Source organism: Oculina patagonica, chromosome 5, assembly GCF_052425735.1.
Source record: "Oculina patagonica isolate OP01 chromosome 5, crgOcupat, whole genome shotgun sequence".
NCBI lineage: Eukaryota > Metazoa > Cnidaria > Anthozoa > Scleractinia > Oculinidae > Oculina > Oculina patagonica.
Window position 1 is genome coordinate 31,445,172 of NC_135762.1, and position 19,167 is coordinate 31,464,338.

At 37.8% G+C, this 19,167-nt stretch overlaps 2 protein-coding genes across 2 annotated transcripts; one reads left to right on the top strand and one right to left on the bottom strand.

Moving 5' to 3' along the window:
• Positions 1 to 673: 673 nt before the first annotated feature.
• LOC144654475 (tumor suppressor candidate 2-like) lies at positions 674 to 2,972 on the top strand. Its single transcript, XM_078514632.1, has 2 exons — positions 674 to 928; positions 1,516 to 2,972. Exons 1-2 carry the CDS (start codon positions 795 to 797, stop codon positions 1,703 to 1,705), a joined length of 324 nt encoding a protein of 107 aa, XP_078370758.1. The 5' UTR covers positions 674 to 794; the 3' UTR covers positions 1,706 to 2,972.
• Positions 2,973 to 4,332: 1,360 nt separating this feature from the next.
• LOC144654347 (ras association domain-containing protein 1-like) lies at positions 4,333 to 15,617 on the bottom strand. The gene is made up of 9 exons (XM_078514475.1): positions 14,828 to 15,617; positions 9,355 to 9,482; positions 8,355 to 8,468; positions 7,850 to 7,981; positions 7,589 to 7,669; positions 7,183 to 7,273; positions 6,247 to 6,362; positions 6,083 to 6,160; positions 4,333 to 5,883 (listed from the first exon to the last, which is right to left on the bottom strand). The coding sequence occupies exons 1-9, from the start codon at positions 15,348 to 15,350 to the stop codon at positions 5,746 to 5,748; spliced, it is 1,401 nt and encodes a 466-aa protein (XP_078370601.1). The 5' UTR covers positions 15,351 to 15,617; the 3' UTR covers positions 4,333 to 5,745.
• Between the last annotated feature and the right edge of the window lie 3,550 nt (positions 15,618 to 19,167).

Consider the following 19,167-nt stretch of genomic DNA (forward strand, 5'->3'; position numbering starts at 1 on the left):
TTTTAGCGTATCCTTATATATTTTAAACTTCCATTTTAGATACACATTTTGGGAATGGTGTGTCTTTATTCGACATTGCCTCACGAATCACGATACAACAAAAAATAACAAAAAAGTTACGAAAAAAGAAAGAAAGAAAAATGACAAGAGGAATGATGAAAAAGAAAAAAAAAGAAAGTTCTTCCCCTCTAGCTGGCACCAATGAAAAGTTTAACGAGGGCTCAGGTGTCTGTCACAAATTATTTCCCGTCTGTGCTAATAAACACTGAGTAACGGTAATGAAGCCAGGATTTGATTGAGGAAAAAAACAAAACAAACAGAACAGGCTAGAACCTGCCTCCTCCTCAGGCGCCTCGATTTTCTTTCTCCGACAAAGAACAAAGCGAGCGCGAAGCGCGAGTGACTGGTGCCGAGCGCGAAGCGCGAGGGACCACGGGAAGGAGAAGGAAAGGGAGCGAGACGCCTGCGAGAAAACGTGTCGATTTCTTGGCAATTTTGTCGTTTTCTTGAGAGAGAGAGAGAGGCGTCTGGGTACGAGGCAGGGCTAGAACAGTGCAGTGGACGATTGGTGAAAGTCAATGCCCGAGGAGGAATAAAGCGAGTAACGTGAATAATTATGATACCTAGGGCCCTACTAAAAAGGAACCTAGTTCCAGTCTTTTTAACCAACGACCGCCATGTTTTGGAAAATTCGACATTGAGTAAAATGAGGGAACTAGCGTGTTTTTAGTCGGAAATAATAGTTTTCCTAATGGCTTATACTCCAATAGAGCTTTTAAAATCAAGATAGCAGGATGGGATCAGTCGTTTCTAATATGTATGGCGGGGTTCAGTACATGTTGAGCTGTGGAGGGGAAAAACAAAGTTTCGGCGATAATGGCGGCTCGTCACCAAAAACTGCGACGCCATTTGTTTGGAAACGTACAAGGTAAATAAGCTTATTTATTTCATCCTTGTTTTGTAACATTTTGTTCTGTTGTTTCTTTTTCATGCCGGTGTTTTGGATTCTTGGCGTGGTTTTGTGATTAACGAAATTAAGAACTGTTTTTGCGATGTCTAGAAAGCAAATTATTACCAAACGAGCTTATAGCTTAGGTCGAGTTTTTTTCTGGTGGAATTCACATTCATAATTGTCCCTTTCGTAAGGATTGAATAGCATAGTTTTTCCTTTATTTCTGTCAAATATATTTGCGTGTTATTTGCCATGGGAAGGATAAAACTTACAATCAATTTTTGTTGAATATTTGAGGCTGCTGATTTAAATCTGTGTTAATACATTTTATAAAGAGCAGCAAAAACATCATACGATCTTTGGTCGGTCAAATACGTCAGAGAACCTTATTAATCTCATATTCATAAAACGAAAGATAAACATATACGTATCATGTCTTGTTTACATATACCAATATTTTGTTTAAATACGTTTCTGTACCTACAAAAAGCAGCTGTTGTCCGACTTCAGTCTGGAGTTTCAATATTCCTGACCACAGAATTTCGTGATCCTTTGCTCTACAGCTCCATGTACTTTGATGAAGATGGTGATTTAGCCCATGAATTTTACGAAGAAGTTAGGCCCAGCAAGAAAGGCAAGAAGTCTTTTATGAAGAAAGTGACTCGCCGCTTGCTACCCCAGGGGCTGGTAGACTTGCCACATCCAAGACTACATGTTGACTTCCCTGTGGTTATGTGTGAAACATATTACTAGAGGAAAAACCTCATAACATTGAGATCTGGCCTCAAATTAGACAGTTGTGGATTCATCAGACGACGTTCACTGTTATGCTATTCAGTGCGGAGACTTGCATGTAATAATGACTAAAACACTAACCACATGCATGTATTGTAATAACAAGACAGATGCATATCATGCTGTGCTTTGAGCTTGAAATCACCCAGGGAACTATTTTGCGAGCAGGACCGATCAAAACAGTAAATGGCTTGCATGACTTAAGAATACAGTTGTATTCGATCTCACAAGGATCTTGTTTATCTGTTCAGTAATTTTTGTTAAGTGTTGGTAAATCACAGTACAAGGTCGCACCACAAAAGAATTGGATGTAAGACAGAAATCATTTTATCTTGGTGCTGTTATTGTCTCCAAGGTGTGTATAAAAAGGGTCAAATTTTAAATTTTATTCAATTTCAGTCAAACCAGAGGACATGAACACATTTTGGGTGATATTATGCATCAGACAATTCCAGCAGTGCCCATCCCCCCCCTGGGCTAACCCCCGGGCAATTGCATTTTTTTTAGAAAAATGGTAAATTCCCTGGGGTGGGGACACATGAGCCTGCTCAATGCCCTGGGGTGGGGACGGAGGAAAAGGATAAATACCCCGCCATACTCAGCCTCATCCAATATTGCTAAATGATATTCGCGGCAGGTGTTTGCATTGTTACCAATCAATTATACTTATTTTACATAGTTGTTTATTGTATTTCAATCGGTAACACCATGTATAGAAACGGTAATACTGAATAAACTTGTTGTTGTTGTTGCATTGAGGTTGACAGAGGTTGACAGAAGCGAGAAAATCTTTCGGCATCCTTTTCGACTTTTCGAGTTCCTTTTCGAGTTGGTCATTTTTGCTTTTATAGCTCCAAGCCCAAATATATTGAAAACAGTTGGGCTCAAATGGTAGTATTAAACAGCGGTCGCAGCTGACGTTCCGCCAGCCGTGAGTGATTCGCAGGCAACATTTTCTGCGGAGAATCATGACATTTTAAACTAGATTCATTATGTTTTTAGCTCACAAGTTCCGTCTTGAAGATCGCCTCATTTAAAATTAATTAATTGGAAAACCTATAAAGCACTTTTGTGCACTTCCGTTTGAGTTTCATTTTCATTGAATGCGTAAATAATAAATGAGATAGTCGTCACCACCACGCTGGTTGTTTTCGCTGAAGTCGTTGCCTTTATTTAATAGGCTATCATGAATGAAGAATATCTAGAATAAAGTAAACATACCTTTGGGGGGGAGGGGGGGCTGGGCACTGCTGGAATTGACTGATGCATTACTATAATGCTCTAAGGTGCAAAAGTGAGATGTACTATATTATCCTGGTTGGCACTAGTAACTTGGACAAAAATGTGTTGACAAGCAGGCTTGTTGCATTAAAAGTGCAGTATGACGAGTAGTCCTCTAATTTTTTTGCTATATGCTAGAACTGATCAATAGCCTTTAAATGACAAAAGAAAGGGTAAAATTTATGTAAAGTCATTGCCCCGAGATAGAACCCAACAGATTTTCAACCAAACTTTGCCTACTTGTTGATTATCTCAAGGAAACTTGAATTTTGCAATAAAAAAGTGGGGTCCCTATATTCGTTTGGGAGCACTACGACCTTGTATATACCACATAATTCATTAATATTTCCCTTATGAGTACTGGCAAAACACATATCCAGTGATAATTTATTTTTCAAACATAGAAATTGATCTGTTTTCCTTTTACAGAAAGAACTTGATCGCTACACCCAAAATACAAGATAAAATTCATGATAGGTCACCATACTTGTCCATGAGAGACAATTTAATTTTCTCGCAGACTAAGCCACATAGAAAAAACCCGCTATTTTGTCTGTGTGCATGCTAATTACGCGTAAAAATTCTGTGTAGAAAGGATGCACAATGCAATGACCTTTAGTTAATGACTCTCTTCCAAGGAAAACTTCCAAGTTTGTTGTCCAAATGAATAAAATGTTGGACTTCACATTTTCCCATTTCTTTGTAATTATGTTCTCCGTTAAAAGGTTCTTTTTAGAACAATGGTAATTTGCACCAACAAGTCAATCAATTGAAGAAAATTAAACATATGGCAAGGCCCTAGTTTTTCAATGGGTGGATAATGCTATCCACAAAATCAGTCAGTCTGGAGTGGATAGTCCTATTAACGATGGATAGTGTGAAGCTAATGAGACATGCCTGCAGGGTTGAGCAGTTTTCAATCAAGTGTCGTAAAACCAAAACCAGTTATTACTCTGGCCAATCATAAAACACACAGACAATCAAGGGAACCAATCAAAACTCGAAGCAAATACATGTAGCTAATGCGTAGCGCGGGAAAACGTGTGCGAGCGAGAAAAGTGGCGCGAGATTTTTAAACCAATCACTGAGCGTAGTCATGCAAAACCAAAGCAAACACAAATTACTTTCGACACTCAAGTGAAAACCGCTCTATCATGGTAGTTGTATTCAGCATTGCCAAGTCTTGGACTTGTTTTGTTGAACACGACTGCCATGATTCTTTGCAGGTGCATCTCGCAGGGAATTGGGCATGAGTGCCCAGTAATTAAGTTATGCTGAATGCAGTAAATAGAAATAATCACAAATGACAGTTTTTATAGTTTATTTCTTTTTCAAACTTCCATGTGCTTACATAAGCTGCAAGCTGGCCCTCATTACTCTTCAAAATGATGTTTTAAAATATGCTACAAAAAATAAGTTACTATCAAAATACTTGTTTGCTATTTATCAGGTGTCACAAAACACCTGAGCCATGACAAAGTACCCAGTAGTACAAAGTTTTTCAATATATATCCGGTTTGACCTGCATCTCTCATTGAAGTAGAAGTCAGTCTACTAGATAAAACCACAACAAAGTAATCAAACACAGCCAATCAACCATCATCTTCACCATGTCCCGTCGCGTCAGTAGGCGCACAAGGCGGTGTCAATCAACCAGCATTGCCTTTATTTTGATGTAAAATTACTTTGAAAATTGAACTAAAAGAATAGCAAAAGCAGTTTCCTCAGACTGGGGTAAGGAAATTGCTGCTGCTGCAGAAATGTTTGAACCATTATTTAATCAAAACAAGTTAAACCAATTGCAAGACCATAACTGCAATTTAAACTACTCTTGACAGTCAATTCATAAACTACCGGTACTTTACATAGTAAACACTACATTAAATCTTCTGATAAATTTCTCTTTTCATCTTGATTAACATCCAAGTCGCTAATGACAGATAGAAAATATTTTTTCCAACTGTGTGATCAACTGTATTGATCAAATACTGATATAATTATAAATACGGTAATTACTTTTGAGACTGTATAATGCAGTTGTTAAACATAACAAAATGAAGTGCTTTCGTCATTAAATGAACATTTTTAGGTCTTTCAGCATAACTCTAACAAAGTATTTTACAAAAAAAGCAATTTAATGTCTTTCCCGTATAAATAATATTACCGGTCCTGTATCTACCTATAATGTTGTTACTGGTATACTACCATGTGCGTCCATCCTTGAAGCGTGACAAATTTAACGCACAGTTTTACTTTTAAAGCCTCAACGGTTTTGTCTGGTTACTTGCACTTTTGACCAATTTTTGACCAATGAAATGTTTGAGGTGAGGTTGTGAAATGAACGTTTTAAAAATAAAACTATGCGCTAAATTTGTCATGCTTCATGGATGAACAGAAATGGTAGCACTGTATTTTATAATAAGAACGTTCAGCAAACACCATCATATTACAAAATGATAATGTGCTTTGACATTTGTTTTTGCCATCTTTTTGCATAACACTATGTTTGATATCATTGCATTTTGTTGGCTTTAAACAGCTGGAAATTGCTTACATTACCAGATGTAAAATGAGAAAGTTTGGGAGAATTCAGAATTAAAACTTACACGTATGTAAACCCGAGTCTCCTGAGTTGAGTTCATTATAACATAAACATTTGAGTTGTCCCAAGTTTGACTCATGTTTGCATCAGGCAATATAAAACATATGTACAAAATCTATAAGTGACATGTTTCACTAGACTCGTCCATGGGTGGTTTTTCTTCAGCAGGAGATTCGTCGACAGCTGTGTTTCCTTGCGCTAGTGCTAAAGCTTGCTCAAGTCTCTCCTTGTAAACTCTGTACTTTTCTTCCACCTGAACGCAAAACAACAACAACAAAGTAAAACCAGTAAATAGAGAGGTATACCATTAGCACAGTGCATCAGGTAGGGTTCATTTGTAAATTTGTCAGGGCTAGCTGTGATATATACAGAATGTTCTAGCATGAAAATTTATTGACCAAGATTATGAAATGTCATTATTAGTAAAATTTGATAAAATAACAGTTACAGACCTGTGATATATGTTCCTCCTCTTCTCTATCTAGTATTTTCATGAAGTTTTGGAGCTCTGTAATGGTGAAACCCTCCCACTGAAAATCAAACATTACAACAATGGTATAATATTTTTTAAAAAACTTTCTTAGCTTCAAACAGCTCAAGCAGCAAAAGTACTTACAATAATATCCCCTGTTTCATTCTCCTGCAGTGAGAAATTGTGTCTGATATCACCTCCACCCCAAAGCAACCTAAGAACCAAAGGCTTCTCCGAGTCAGACATCCGACGAAGGATCACTGCAAAAAAAATATCACACACCTGCTTAGAAAACTTCATGTGATTGTTTCAGGTGTATAGCAAACCATACTGATTAATGATTTGTGGCTTTGGCTGAGGTGGCTACTTCTTCAAAATTAATATTGTAAGTTTAACTTGCAAGTTCCAAACAATAGAATACGATGAATTGGGTTGGGGGATCAAAGTAGTGCAGGGTAAAAAAAGGTATGTTCATGTAGGCAGGGTTGGTTAGGCTAAGGTAAGTTAGGGTAGTGCACAGTACTGTAATATTTAACAATTATCCTGCGAAATCGCGTGGAATATCGCCTGATACTTAGCCGATGAGGCCGTAGGCCGAGTGGGCTAAAATCAGACGATATTCCGCAAGATTGAGCAGGATAATAATTATCCTGCTCAATCTTGCTTAATTATTCAACAAATTGTCAACGAAACACATTTTGCAGAAAGAAAATCTGTAATTATGCAGCGCTTTACAAGTTTTCGGACGAATCTTCGCAACCTACGTATATAGCAGGATATCTGTTATGTACGGATGACAGATATCGTTAACATTTTGACCATATATGGGCAGTGCACACATGTGTTGAATAATAATATAAAGTAAATGTAGGGTAAGGTAGAATGGAATATACAGTACAGAATGGGGAAGATTAGGAAGGATTAGGTTGGGATAAGGAAAGGTAAGATGGGGTAAGGGTAGGGTAGGGTAGGGTAGGGTAGGATAGGGTAGGTAGGGTAGGTAAGGTTAGGAAAGGGCAGGGTTAGGTTAGCACAATAATTTATATGAATGGGAGATTTTTGTATTGAAGGCTGTCTTACTGTGTTTATCTTCCTCTTGATAACACTCAAACAGTGCAAATTTTCTTGGATTATCAGCTACTTTAAACTTCTTGAGGAGAGCTACAATAACCTAACAAGAAAAAAATAAATATTGAGCGCTTTAACACTGATAAACTAATGAAACATTGATTATAAGCGTGGCACAAACAAAAAACTGAACCAAAAAACTGAACTGACGACAGTACTCCAACTACTGAAACGAGTTATCGTATTTCTCCGACAAAGACTCAAACCACAGTCTGACTGTGAAATGACCTGTTACTAAAGAGGGGATAAAACACAAGATTAGTACCATCAAGTGTACCAAAGCAGTCATGATGTGCTATGTAATTATTTGACAATAAATCTTGAGTATGAACTTTAAAGAGAGTCTCATGTACTGTACCTCATGTACTGTTGTTTCACTTGTCACATGTAGTGCTTTCACTGTCCCGAGTGGAAGAAAAAATGAAGTCCGCTGTGGAGTCTGCAAGACAATGCCACGATTATTTCGCTGTACTTAATTAAAAGCTCTTACTTTGTTCTAACTCTCTTTCATTGCCACAGATTAAATAATGGCTATCACACAAGACAGACTAGTTGCAGAAATTTCACAAAGCTGCACTCTAGAATAAATCCTGGTATTAATTTTAAAAGCATATCTGACCTTCTGATCCTCTTCTTTCTGTCCACCAACTGTCTCAAATATCGACAGAGGTCTCTCTCCTGCAATGACGTTAATAGGACGCAACAGGTTCATATGGACACGGATAAAGCCTTGGTAGGTGTCTTGACCCCTCTGGCAGAAAACAAGCTTTGTATCAACAAATGTACTGTACAATCACAACACGAACAACACAAGCAGATTTGTGATGACTTGTAAACTACATTGGATATCAAGTCAAAACTCTGTCTGTGCTATACATGTATGTATTTTGTTTGGGTGTGATGTTAGTCAATTTTTAAAGTTTTGCTCAAGGATTTTGTCAGGTTGCTGCCATGGCCATTCTTCAGTATTCATCTATAATAACCGTACATTTGGACCTGACAATATTGTTCTATACTGAACTCAAATATGTTGCAACCAAACAGAGAAGTGATCACAAGGACCGTTCATCCATTGAACAACACACCGTTCTTATTATTTTTAATAATTCACAGTTTATATTTACCATGGTCATTATAAGTCCAGCTGTTGTTGAATTGAATTCATCAATTTTCTTACGAAGGAGACTTCCAGTTGGCGATTCTGTGTAAAGCATAAATGGTTCTTTTCTCTTTTCACCCTGCAATCAATAATAAAGCAGTCATGATCACCAATGGCACATCCACATCTAGTGAGTATTGGTTTACTATTTCCAGATCGAAATGGACCTCAAAAGTATTGAGAGAAACAGTCCAAGATCCTGGAGAAAAACCCTGGGAGCTTGCAAGGATAAGAACAAACAACAAACTCAACTGACATATGACACTAGGTCTGCAATTCAAATCCAGGCCCCGGAGGGGGGGGGGGGGGGGGGGGGGGACTCGCATATGAAAGCGACAGAGATGCTTGTCGTCTCGCTTAGGGGTGTAAAATTCGGATTTTTGGTCTTGCTTAGGGTGTTCCGGGGAAAACGCCAATATTTTAAGCCATAATGGTCTCGTTTAGGGTTACACACAAAGAAATATACAGATATATATTCCATTCTTAGTTTTTGGTATCTTTTAGGGGTCAAGAAAAGCTTGAGCCACACCCAGATTGGTCCCTTTTAGGGGTTCTTTCTGACGAGCATCCCCGTCCATTTCATATAGGAGTCCCCCCCCCCCCAGGACCCAGGCCATGTACTGTTGGGATGTGAGTATTCTTACCGCTGTGCCAAAGAAAAGAAAAATATTTCAAAAACAATGCCATCCATCCAACCATTTTTGAATTGCAAATATATTCCTTCATGGGATTATAAGGGGCCTACTATACATTAATTAATTAATTAATTAATTAAGGGATGTAGCTAAGAGCCTGCTACTAAGAGAGTTTATCCTCTGCTGACATTTCACTAAAAAACAAAGACTTGCAGCAGTAATTTTGAAGGTACGGGCCAAAAAAGCAGGCTACGCTTGTTAATGAGCCTGCTGTGTTTTTTCTAAGCTACATCCCTGTACATTGATGCAAACTGTCTCAATTAATGTTACCTGATTTATAACATGTAGCGTCTTCATTGTCACCTCATCAACAGACATATTTCTTTCAAACTGCCAGCCACCAGTGCAGTCCAAATCCACCTCATCTTTACATCGTCTGTGACATGTGTACTTGCAGTCTGTAAGAATGACAGAGAATTACATGTATTAGGTATGCAAATACTACTGTGCAATAAAATCAAAATCAGAATTTACAAACCAATGATAATGATAATGTAATGATAATGTATTTATATAGCGCATTTTTCATATGTATATGTTCAAATGCGCTTTACACGTACTGTAATTTTACTACACAATTGTAAAGGCCAGACCACAACACCGGGAGCTTCGTGCACTACTCTTTGCGAATAGTGTGTGGGTTCTTTAACGTCCCCTGTTATAAGACTGAAGATACAGGAGACGGGACCTACGGTTTATCGTCCTTTTCCGAGAAGACTAGAATGTCTAACCATTTGCAGATGAAATTACAAAGGCAGCACATTCTCCTCAGTTATTTTAAGACCCTGAGTGTTGGTCCGGTCTGGGGTTCGAACCCACGACCTCCCGCACAGCAGTCCGGCACTCTACCAACTGAGCTAACCAGGCGGCGGTAATGAAATGAAAAAATTCAAAATATTTAATTTTAAAAAATATTGAATGCAAATAGCACCATTTATCAGAAAGAACTGCTCAAGAACATAAAGTTTTCCTTTGAATGGTTGCACACAAGGGTTTCATTTTTGACTCACTGAAGTAATTATTGCTGCATTACATGTACATGTAACTTGATTTGAGAAGTGAAAGCTTGGAGAAAAGATGAAAACACCAAGCTTTCCTTGCATTAAAAATCAACTTCAAATAAAGAATTCCACACGAGTGAATGACATCTTTGTAAAAACCAACACATACTAAAAATGTAGCTTAGAAATATTGTATATAAAAGGAAAAAAAGCACCTCAGAAATACTACCTGCTATTCTCAAAAAATATGTGAATGGCAAATGTTGTTTCAAGAACAAGGCAACTCACTGTGAATTTATTATTTAAAGAGTTTTGACCTTGTGAAATGGGAATTTTATCAAAATGTGACATTATGCAAAAACAAAACTGTCATATTTTTCATTAATTTTGAATTTTTGTTGCAACCCAGATAGACAATTTAATAAACATTTCATTGATTTATATTTTTGATATCTGCATTTTGACCAATCAAAGAGTCTGCAATTTAATTATTAGTACGAAAAATGATTTAAAACAGTTTAGTTATCTTGACATTTAAAATTTGTTTAAAATAAGCAAAATTGTACAACAAACATAATCATATTAATAGCAAAAGTCGAAGTCAGGAAGTCTGAGGAAAACTATTTTAAATGAAAATGTCAGCAATTTATTCAATCAGTTTTACAAAAAGGTATAGAAAGCAAGAAAGAACCATGTAAATGCACATAACTGACACATGAATTATGATGTCTAATTACATTGGACACCCATCTGATCACATTTCAAAAATACCGTATTTATTCGATTAATCACCCAACCTTGAATAAGCGCCCACCCTGAAGGTAAGAAAAGATAATAAGCGCCCAGCATCCCATAAGCGCCCACCCCCACCCCCTTAAAAAACTGAAGTGCACAAGAGGAGTATTGACTATTATTTCTTCTCTTGCTTAGAATCTCTAAAATTTATTGTACTGCTAAGAAGACCTACCCGAAGACTGAATTTTCTTAGTATTTTACAGAAACTTCAATGAACAATTATCTGCTTTGGTACATCTTTATGATATGTTATTATTAACAGTTTTGTTGCAAAGTAAAATTTAATACTACTTGCTGAAAATGGTGAAAATTAAATAAGCGCCCAGCCTCAAATAAGTGCCCACCTCGAATAAGCGCCCACTCTCAAGGTCCAAAAATTTAATTCAATAAGCACCCACTCTCAAGGTCCAAAAATGTAATAGGCGCTTAATCGATTAAATACAGTAAATGTGTAGTTCCAGAAAATATCCATGACCCCCCCACGGAAGGCCACTGGAAATTCCGAGGGGGAGGGGGATTCAAAGGCCGTAATTTCCGAGGGGGAGGGGGGTTCTTGTGAAGCTACTTCTTCCAAAGGGTGACGAACCACTTACAAAGTACTAAAAGCAACGTGCTATCGATCCGAAGTAGAAAAACATACTTACCTACGTTGTTTTCAAACAAAAATCATTGCTCCCGAATATTGAGATGAGGTTAATACATAAGCTTTAATTTTTTCTGTTAGCTAGCGCTGCAATCGAACTAGAGGTAGCCGAGTTGGAGTTAGCGCGGTCCCGCCAAATCAACATGGACAAACATTGAAGCATCAAGCGATCATGAAGCACGTGTGTAATGTCACGCATACGATTGTTTGTGTTATGATTTAGAACACAAATATTAAACCTTAAAGTTCACTCTGTCATTGAGTTTTCTTTTGAAAAGCGCAGTTACATGTGTATGAAAGAATCTAAATCGGATACTTGCGTGCGGCGTTGTGTTACACATAGGCGTACGGGCACCTTCGGACCTGGGGGGGCGGAGACCTTGTTGCCCGAAAAAAAAAAATGGCATGGGTTGAAAGCCGAATAAACAGGCATACGAAATGGACAACAGAACGTGCGTTAAATTAATCTCGTGACGTTGCCCAAAGATGTCAATGCACTGAATCCTTTTTCTTCGGAAATTTTTTTTACAGTCACGTAAGTTCAGCAAAAATGAAAGTATTTTTAGGAGGCAATTTACATTGTTTTCCCCCCACTTGAAAGTTATTTAAAATGCGTGAAACATTTAGAAGATGCACGGGTTGAAACATATTGTTGAAAGTTTTGAGCTCACTTGAGTCAAAAGCATTAGCTTCCTCACATTTGTAACCGTATCGCAGCTTTGTTTTTGGGTCCACCGCTCGCAAACGTTCAAACTATGGAAAAGCTGATTGCAGCTGAATCGTGCAGAATTTGCGAGAAAATCGAATATGATTATAGCAATTTGCAAGATGAAACGAAAGCAGATTAATGAGAAATTTGGACTTTTGAACTACAAAGTTCGGTATATTTCCAATATTTTTTTTCTGTTGATATAATTCGTGTTGATTGTAATTTTGAGGTTTGTTTGCTTATTTTTTTTCTCTGGCTTGTTGCCCGAATTCTTAGCGTTTTGCCCGAAAAATTTTGGCACTGGGGGGGCTGCAGCCCCCCTCGCCCCCCCGCCTCGTACGCCTATGGTGTTACATTTATTTACGCTGGAGTTTATTCGAAAGGTTTCAAATTACTTTTGACATATGCAAATTTTGCCAACTTTTAACTGCAGCGCTTTAAAAAAGCAAAAGTTGTATAACTTCTCTAAAGCTGTAATAATAATTGACGCCATTATCTGTGTTATAAATGAAGACAAGTTTCATTCAAGAAGAATTTAGGTTATAAGAATTTTATGCCAAATTCACAAAAAATAAAACGCGTTCATTTCGAACTAGACGCGATGGCGCGACACAAGTCTGCCTTGCCATTTGTTTATTTACGGAAGGCTTCACGGCTCCGATGTTTTTCACGTAGAACGTTTCGTTTGCCGACTACAGAATTTTCACCTCTCAAATTTAAGAACCGGTTTTATTTACGGAAACTGTTGTCTGAATTTCAGTAGCGACAAGAAAGAGATGTCTGAAATTCAGGCTTCTGAAACTTGCTTGCGTCTGCGTCAAATGCACTTGCAGTGGGATCATTCTTTCAAGTGTTTACTTTAGGGTGAGAAAAAGTTTTTAGTTCGGTTTCTATCAATTTCATTCTTACAACTCGTCATTCACCGTCTTTCTCGAACGGTTTTTGTCAATACTTGTAGGCAAGAAAACGGAATATTTAAGTCTCCGCGAATTTATCGCACTCGTCGAATGTTGAGGTTTATATTTCAGGCACTGATGGTGGGCGCGAAACACTTGTACATGATGTGCGAGGAAATGTTCGCAGAAATTGTAACATATCGTCTAGTAAATTAATGACTAACAGTGAAAGAAATAAAAAGGCCCAGGCTTTTAACAAATTAAAAAATTATTCTAGCGGCGTTGAATGAAGTTTTGAAGCTACGTGTTTACATACTGATTTCAGATTTACAAGTGAAGATCACACACGTATTAAACATTTCTGCCGACTTTATTTAGTGTCCCAATGCTAAGGATACAACTAGATTGTTACAATCGTCCTACGTTTTAAAGTACGAAGCAATTTCGAATTTTCAAAGGGTGTTTTAAGATATTGGAAATTCCTGGGGGGTGGGGGGGGGGCCTCACAGACCCTCTGGAACGGAAATTCCTGGGGGGGAGGGGGGTGCAAAACAAAAAGCCTTCCGTGGCGGGGTTATGGATATTTTCTGGAACTACACAATGTAGATGTAGAGCATTTTTTAATATTATACAAAAATTATAATCACGAAAATTTTGATATGTGGTAATGTTATGACATTTCCGTGTTATTCAAAGAGCAAAGGTAATGAGGTACTACCTCATTACCAAAGAGCAACTTAGGTACTAAGTTTTGTAAGGGTAATGAATGATGTCAACAGAAACCATTGGCTCAACATGGGGACAGTAGGGAGCTCCACACCCCTCTCCATTCGATTTTGATCAAAAAGAGTTTATTTAATTAAATTTCGTAATTCAATATAAACAAACTCAATCTGAATTTAATCCAAGGAGTTAGTTTGATTGGGTTGCCAGACGTAAAAGCAAACATTTCTGACAAAATAAAATTTTGTTTCAAAGACAAGCCAAGGCTTATATTCTGCCGTTCTTAAAATTTATCACAAAACTTTGTTAAAATCAACCAATGCAGATATATTTTTGGACTTTTCTTTGGGTGAATAAAATATTGCCCTCTCAATATTTTTAGGTGCTTATCAATCATTAATGACAACCAGTCAATATCAAACTTAACACCACATAACCAATATAATTTTATATGTTAAGACTTGAACAGAAACCAACATAATTAACACGTCTGGTGACAGTTTAGTGTGATCAAGAATACACAATTTAACAGTGGTACAAGACGTACAGTATTAAGTTCTGACAAGTTTGGAACTTAACATTCTTTTAGTACCCATGTGTGTGTGTGTATATTTAATAAACACAGGATTATGTTGAGCTCAACTTTCTAAGATGCCCATTATCACTTTATGCGTCTTATGTCTCACGATTCTATAAAGATGACCTCTTTATTGACCTGAAATATATATTGAGCTTAATGAAATTGAAGGGGAAAAAAAAAACAGAAAAAGAAAGAGAGATTTTCAAGTTTACCATTCTGCAATGCATTCGGCCTGACCCTAAATATAAAGTTTTACTTTACGTCAGAATTCAATAACAAGATAAAACCGCCAAACACACACACACACGGTCGTTATATGAGCCGGATGTGCCACAAATCATCGATACGTCGGTATAGCTATAACGTTTTAGCGTAAAATGGTGAACTTTTACTCACTTTTGCAGCGCACACATTGCTTGAAAAGTCCCCAAATAAACTCTCCACAACAGTCACACCAAGTAGGATTTCGTAGATGTAACGATACGAACGCATGTCCCCTGCCAACATGTCTAACTTGAGCTTTTTCGTCTGTGACATTCTCGGTTGTCACAGATCGCTTTATGTTCGCACGTTTCTTTTGCCCTTTCCTGTTGACAAAGTTTGAAATGAAGTCTTTCACTGGGTTAAAACTACTTGGTGCCTGTTTCGCGGGTGGCATGTGAGGCACAGAGACAGCTCGAGTTCTGTCTTTATGATCACTGTTCATAGTTTTAAACTCCCTGTGGTTTCTCCCTGGAGAGTTAGGGCTTCGAGGTTTCGGTTCTTCGTCGTCGAAAACCTCGTCATTTTCCATCATAGAAATCGCGTACAGTAGCCAAAATATGCCTCTTTCAAAAATGAGCAACGATCTCAAAAACAACCAGTTATGAAAACGTTTCTTGGGTGCTTTATCCTCCACGGTTTTCAGTTCAGTTTGCATAAGGGCTTGAGATGAAGAGACTCGAAAGGAAGGCTTGTTTGTGAACTGCTGACGCTCGCAGACATGTTATGAAACTGAAACTCAAACTTGAGGTCGGTGATCGCCATGTTGTTGGTCGTCACGAAATGTGATACGTCCCAAAGGGATTTGTGTTTGCGTCATGTAGCAAATCCATTTCTCCCTGGGTGGGGAGGCTCGGGACAAATGCCTCACTGGTTCACAACTCGATATTTTATTTTTATTTTTTTAAATCTTTTTTTTTACATTTCAATGACGAAAAAATCTTCAAGCCAGCTGATAACAGTAAAATTTGGTAGACCTTTTTTTTACCAGCTTGGAAAAGGGAGCAAATCCTATAGTTTGTATTTTTTATGAAATCCGATCGATATACAAATAAGTTTGGAAAAATTTGTTTTCTGTGCAAAGGTTTTCACGTAAGAAAGATGATTTTAAATTATAAAAAGAAAGAAAAGACGCAAAAAAAGAAAAAGAAAAAACAGAGTCGAGTTCGACTATCTCGACCGGGCTGTGAGCGGCCGCCTATTCACAGATGCTATCCCACTACTGTTTGACGCGGGAGCTTTTGCCTGCTGTGTTTCCACCCTGGGCCGGTTCGCTCCTCTTTAACCAACCTGGAGAACTCAGACTCCTCTGTGTTCACCATATTGACCCCAAACTTAGCGCGGACACCCGATCTACATAGCACGACCACCCCCAGGAATCCCGCCCTCAAGCCGTTCAGACACCCCAGCCTCCAAGCAGCTGGATTACAGGCGTGCGCCACTACGCCCGGCTGACGATATACCAACAAATTTAACAGGTCAATTGTGCGAGCCTCGACTGTGTGCCGGAAAAGACAACGTGTACGTTTGACTGTGACAAAAAGAATCGAAAACGAACCTTTATTTCTCATTTCAAACTGTAAAATAACATTGCAAAGGAATAATCTGACAATTATGTTAAGACTTGTAAAGATTGTAGTTATTTTTGAACGCCATGTCGACTAAACAACGTTGGTTAGCTATAATAAATAGTCAAAATTCGGTTATCGCCTGGGGGTTATCGTGTGTGGCTTTTTCGCCGGAAGTTGAAAACTCTAAATTTGTACAATAAGAATGGAGTGGACTTAAAGCGTATGGACCTCGGATCGGTTTCTCACTCCGGTCTTTTCTCTCTCTTTCAAATAGCTTTATTATTCTATCGGAAAGCCGTGACACATCATCAAATGCTAACAAGGGACTGCTGTCAACTAGACATAAAAATTCACAAATTATACCCTGACATGGAACAAATACAGTACAGTGGAACCTCGATATAACGAAGGGCCAAGGGACTGGCAAAATGTGTTCGCTATAACGAGGTTTCGTTCGAGGTTCTTTTCCATATATTTTACTATCACTGGGGCGAAGAATATCGTTCGTTATATCGAGGACTTTGCTATATAGAGGTTCGTTAAATCGAGGTTCCACTGTAAATACCCGCGAGTAAGAACCTTATTTTTCAGTTTAGCCTAAACAGGTTCTTACATAAAAAGCAGCTAAGACAAATTTAGGCTATTAAGGTTCTTACTAGGTTCTTATCTCCTGAAGAAAAATTTACATTGTTGCTAATAGAACTTTCAAAGGCATTGAACCTGTTCCTTGTATAAAATTTCCATACCAAATAAGTGATTATGTAAAAATGAATCACTTATCATTCAGAACAAAACATTATATAAATTTGTACAGTGATGCCTTGCCCAAACTTATTTTACCAAAAGTAAACATTTTTAATCAATTTTAGAAAATAAGAACCTGATTCCAAACTTTAAGGTAAATAGGTTCTTATAAAAATGGTATCTAATTTGAAAATTTTAGCCTAACAGGCTCTTAAATGTTAGGTTCTTACTCGCGGGTTTTTTCTGTAGCTGTCATACATAAACCGTAGAACTTCGTAAGGGTTTTTGGGTGGGCTTATAAGCGGAGGGGCTTATATTCGGGAGGGCTTATAAGCGGAAGGAAAAAAACTTTTCGAAACGAGCCTCGGGAGTGTTGATCGAAATACGTTTTTACGTTAAAAACGCACAAAAAGCAACATTTAGCCCTGTTCAGTGCTGTCATCCGGTAGAGGGGGCTTATATCCGGGGGGGCTTATAACCAGTTGTATTTTTTTTTTGTTTCCAGGTTGATGGGCCTATAACCGGGGGGGGCTTATAAGCGGGGGGGGGGGGGGCTTATAACCGAAATTTTCCAAAAACAGTTTGGATGCAGGGGACCACGCAACGAAGAAAAAACTGCTTGGCTTCTCTGCTGCCGGATCTCTTGTTCAAGAAATGCTCGTACCAGACGTCACTCTAAGTGCTTATAAAACCAAATTGATTGCAAGGCTGGTACAACGGCAGGAGGGCAAGATTTATTGGCCAATATTTCAACTAGCAGAGCTAGTCTTCTTCAGGGCCAGTACTATAATATAAGGAAAATAACGGCTAACGGAATTTTACGGTATGTTATTTGCCGACCCAGGTCGGTCCGTATTGGAAAAACTGCACCCTCAGTCTTGAGCACGGCCCTTGGCCGTAAACTTTTTTATTTTTTTGTTTGGAAAAAGAAACCGATAAAAAAAGTGTCGCAAAATCTTTGTTTGTATAGGGTTGTTCCGGTGAAAAATGTAATGAAACGGTCCTTACCACTGGAAAATTTTCGGGAAAAAAATGAAAAATATTCTGAGGTTTTCCTTTATTCTCGGTTTTACCGGAATGCTCGGAATATCACTGTACCACTTTTCGCTTTTGCACTGCTATTACCATGCTCCTTGATAAAATACGCAAGTGTTCAGGTGGGAAATGAAATGGAAAGGACCTTTCTACATTCCAAAGGAAAAATAGTACTCTGTTGCATTGTAATTAATTCAATCTGCTATTTAATAAGGAAACTGTTTTGTAAAACCATTGAAATGAGCTGTTTAAAAACGGGTAAAAGAAGGTTTTTTTAGGGTGTGAAATTAGGTATGTCTTTACAGGGGACCACAAAACTGTCCAACCTTAAAATATTTTGTGAGTTTAGTGTTTGAGATGGTAAATAATTCTCTTTGTCTCTCCAAGAATTAACCTGATCATTTCCGGCATGGTTATCAAATTATTCGCTTTTTTCACGATCCCATAGTACACTTTGTTTACCCCCAAAAATTTTGCATAAGCATTATTTTCAATTTCTCTTGGGACGATTGTACGTCAATGTAAATCCCAAGAGAAATTGAAAACAATGCTTATGCAAACAATTTGGGGAGTAAACAAGGCGTATTATGTAATGTTTAATAAATGAGCAGCAGTGTTTTATCAAGTTTAAAACACGAGGTGCAGCCGAGTGTTTTAGACTTGATAAAACACGATCTGCGAATTTTTTGAACGGCTTAAAAATCTTCTGATGTAGATCAACTCATTTTTCCACTAATATTTAGATTTGGGGTTATTTTGGCCTAGAAAATTGGACGTAAAGTTTAGCCGTGTCTTTATCAGATATAAAGACACTCATTAAACATTAATTTCTTTTGTATTTTCTTTATGAATTATTAATGAGTTTTTTAAAGGAACGGTGAAAACAACGAATAGCCAACCAACGTTGTTTAGTCGACAACTGGCGTTCAAAATAACTACAATCTCAATAGGTCTTAACATTATTGTCCGATTTTTCCTTTGTATTTTATTTTACAGTTTGAAATGAAAAATAAAGGTTCGTTTTCGAGTCTTTTTGTTACAGAGTCAAAAGTACACGTTGTCTCTTCCGGCATGTAGTCGAGGCTCGCACAATTGACCTGTTAAATTTGTTGGTATACCGTCAGC

What these genes read in the sequence shown, in the direction of transcription:
- LOC144654347 (XM_078514475.1), bottom strand. Translation starts at nt 15,350, where the DNA reads ATGCAAACTGAACTGAAAACCGTGGAGGATAAAGCACCCAAGAAACGT. An exon ending in CTGGACTTATAATGACCATG is followed by an intron (nt 7,982 to 8,354) that starts GTAAATATAAAC and finishes GTTTTCTGCCAG; the next exon opens with AGGGGTCAAGACACCTACCA. An exon ending in TCAAGAGGAAGATAAACACA is followed by an intron (nt 6,363 to 7,182) that starts GTAAGACAGCCT and finishes TTTTTTTTGCAG; the next exon opens with TGATCCTTCGTCGGATGTCT.
- LOC144654475 (XM_078514632.1), top strand. Translation starts at nt 795, where the DNA reads ATGGGATCAGTCGTTTCTAATATGTATGGCGGGGTTCAGTACATGTTG. An exon ending in TTTGTTTGGAAACGTACAAG is followed by an intron (nt 929 to 1,515) that starts GTAAATAAGCTT and finishes TTTGCTCTACAG; the next exon opens with CTCCATGTACTTTGATGAAG.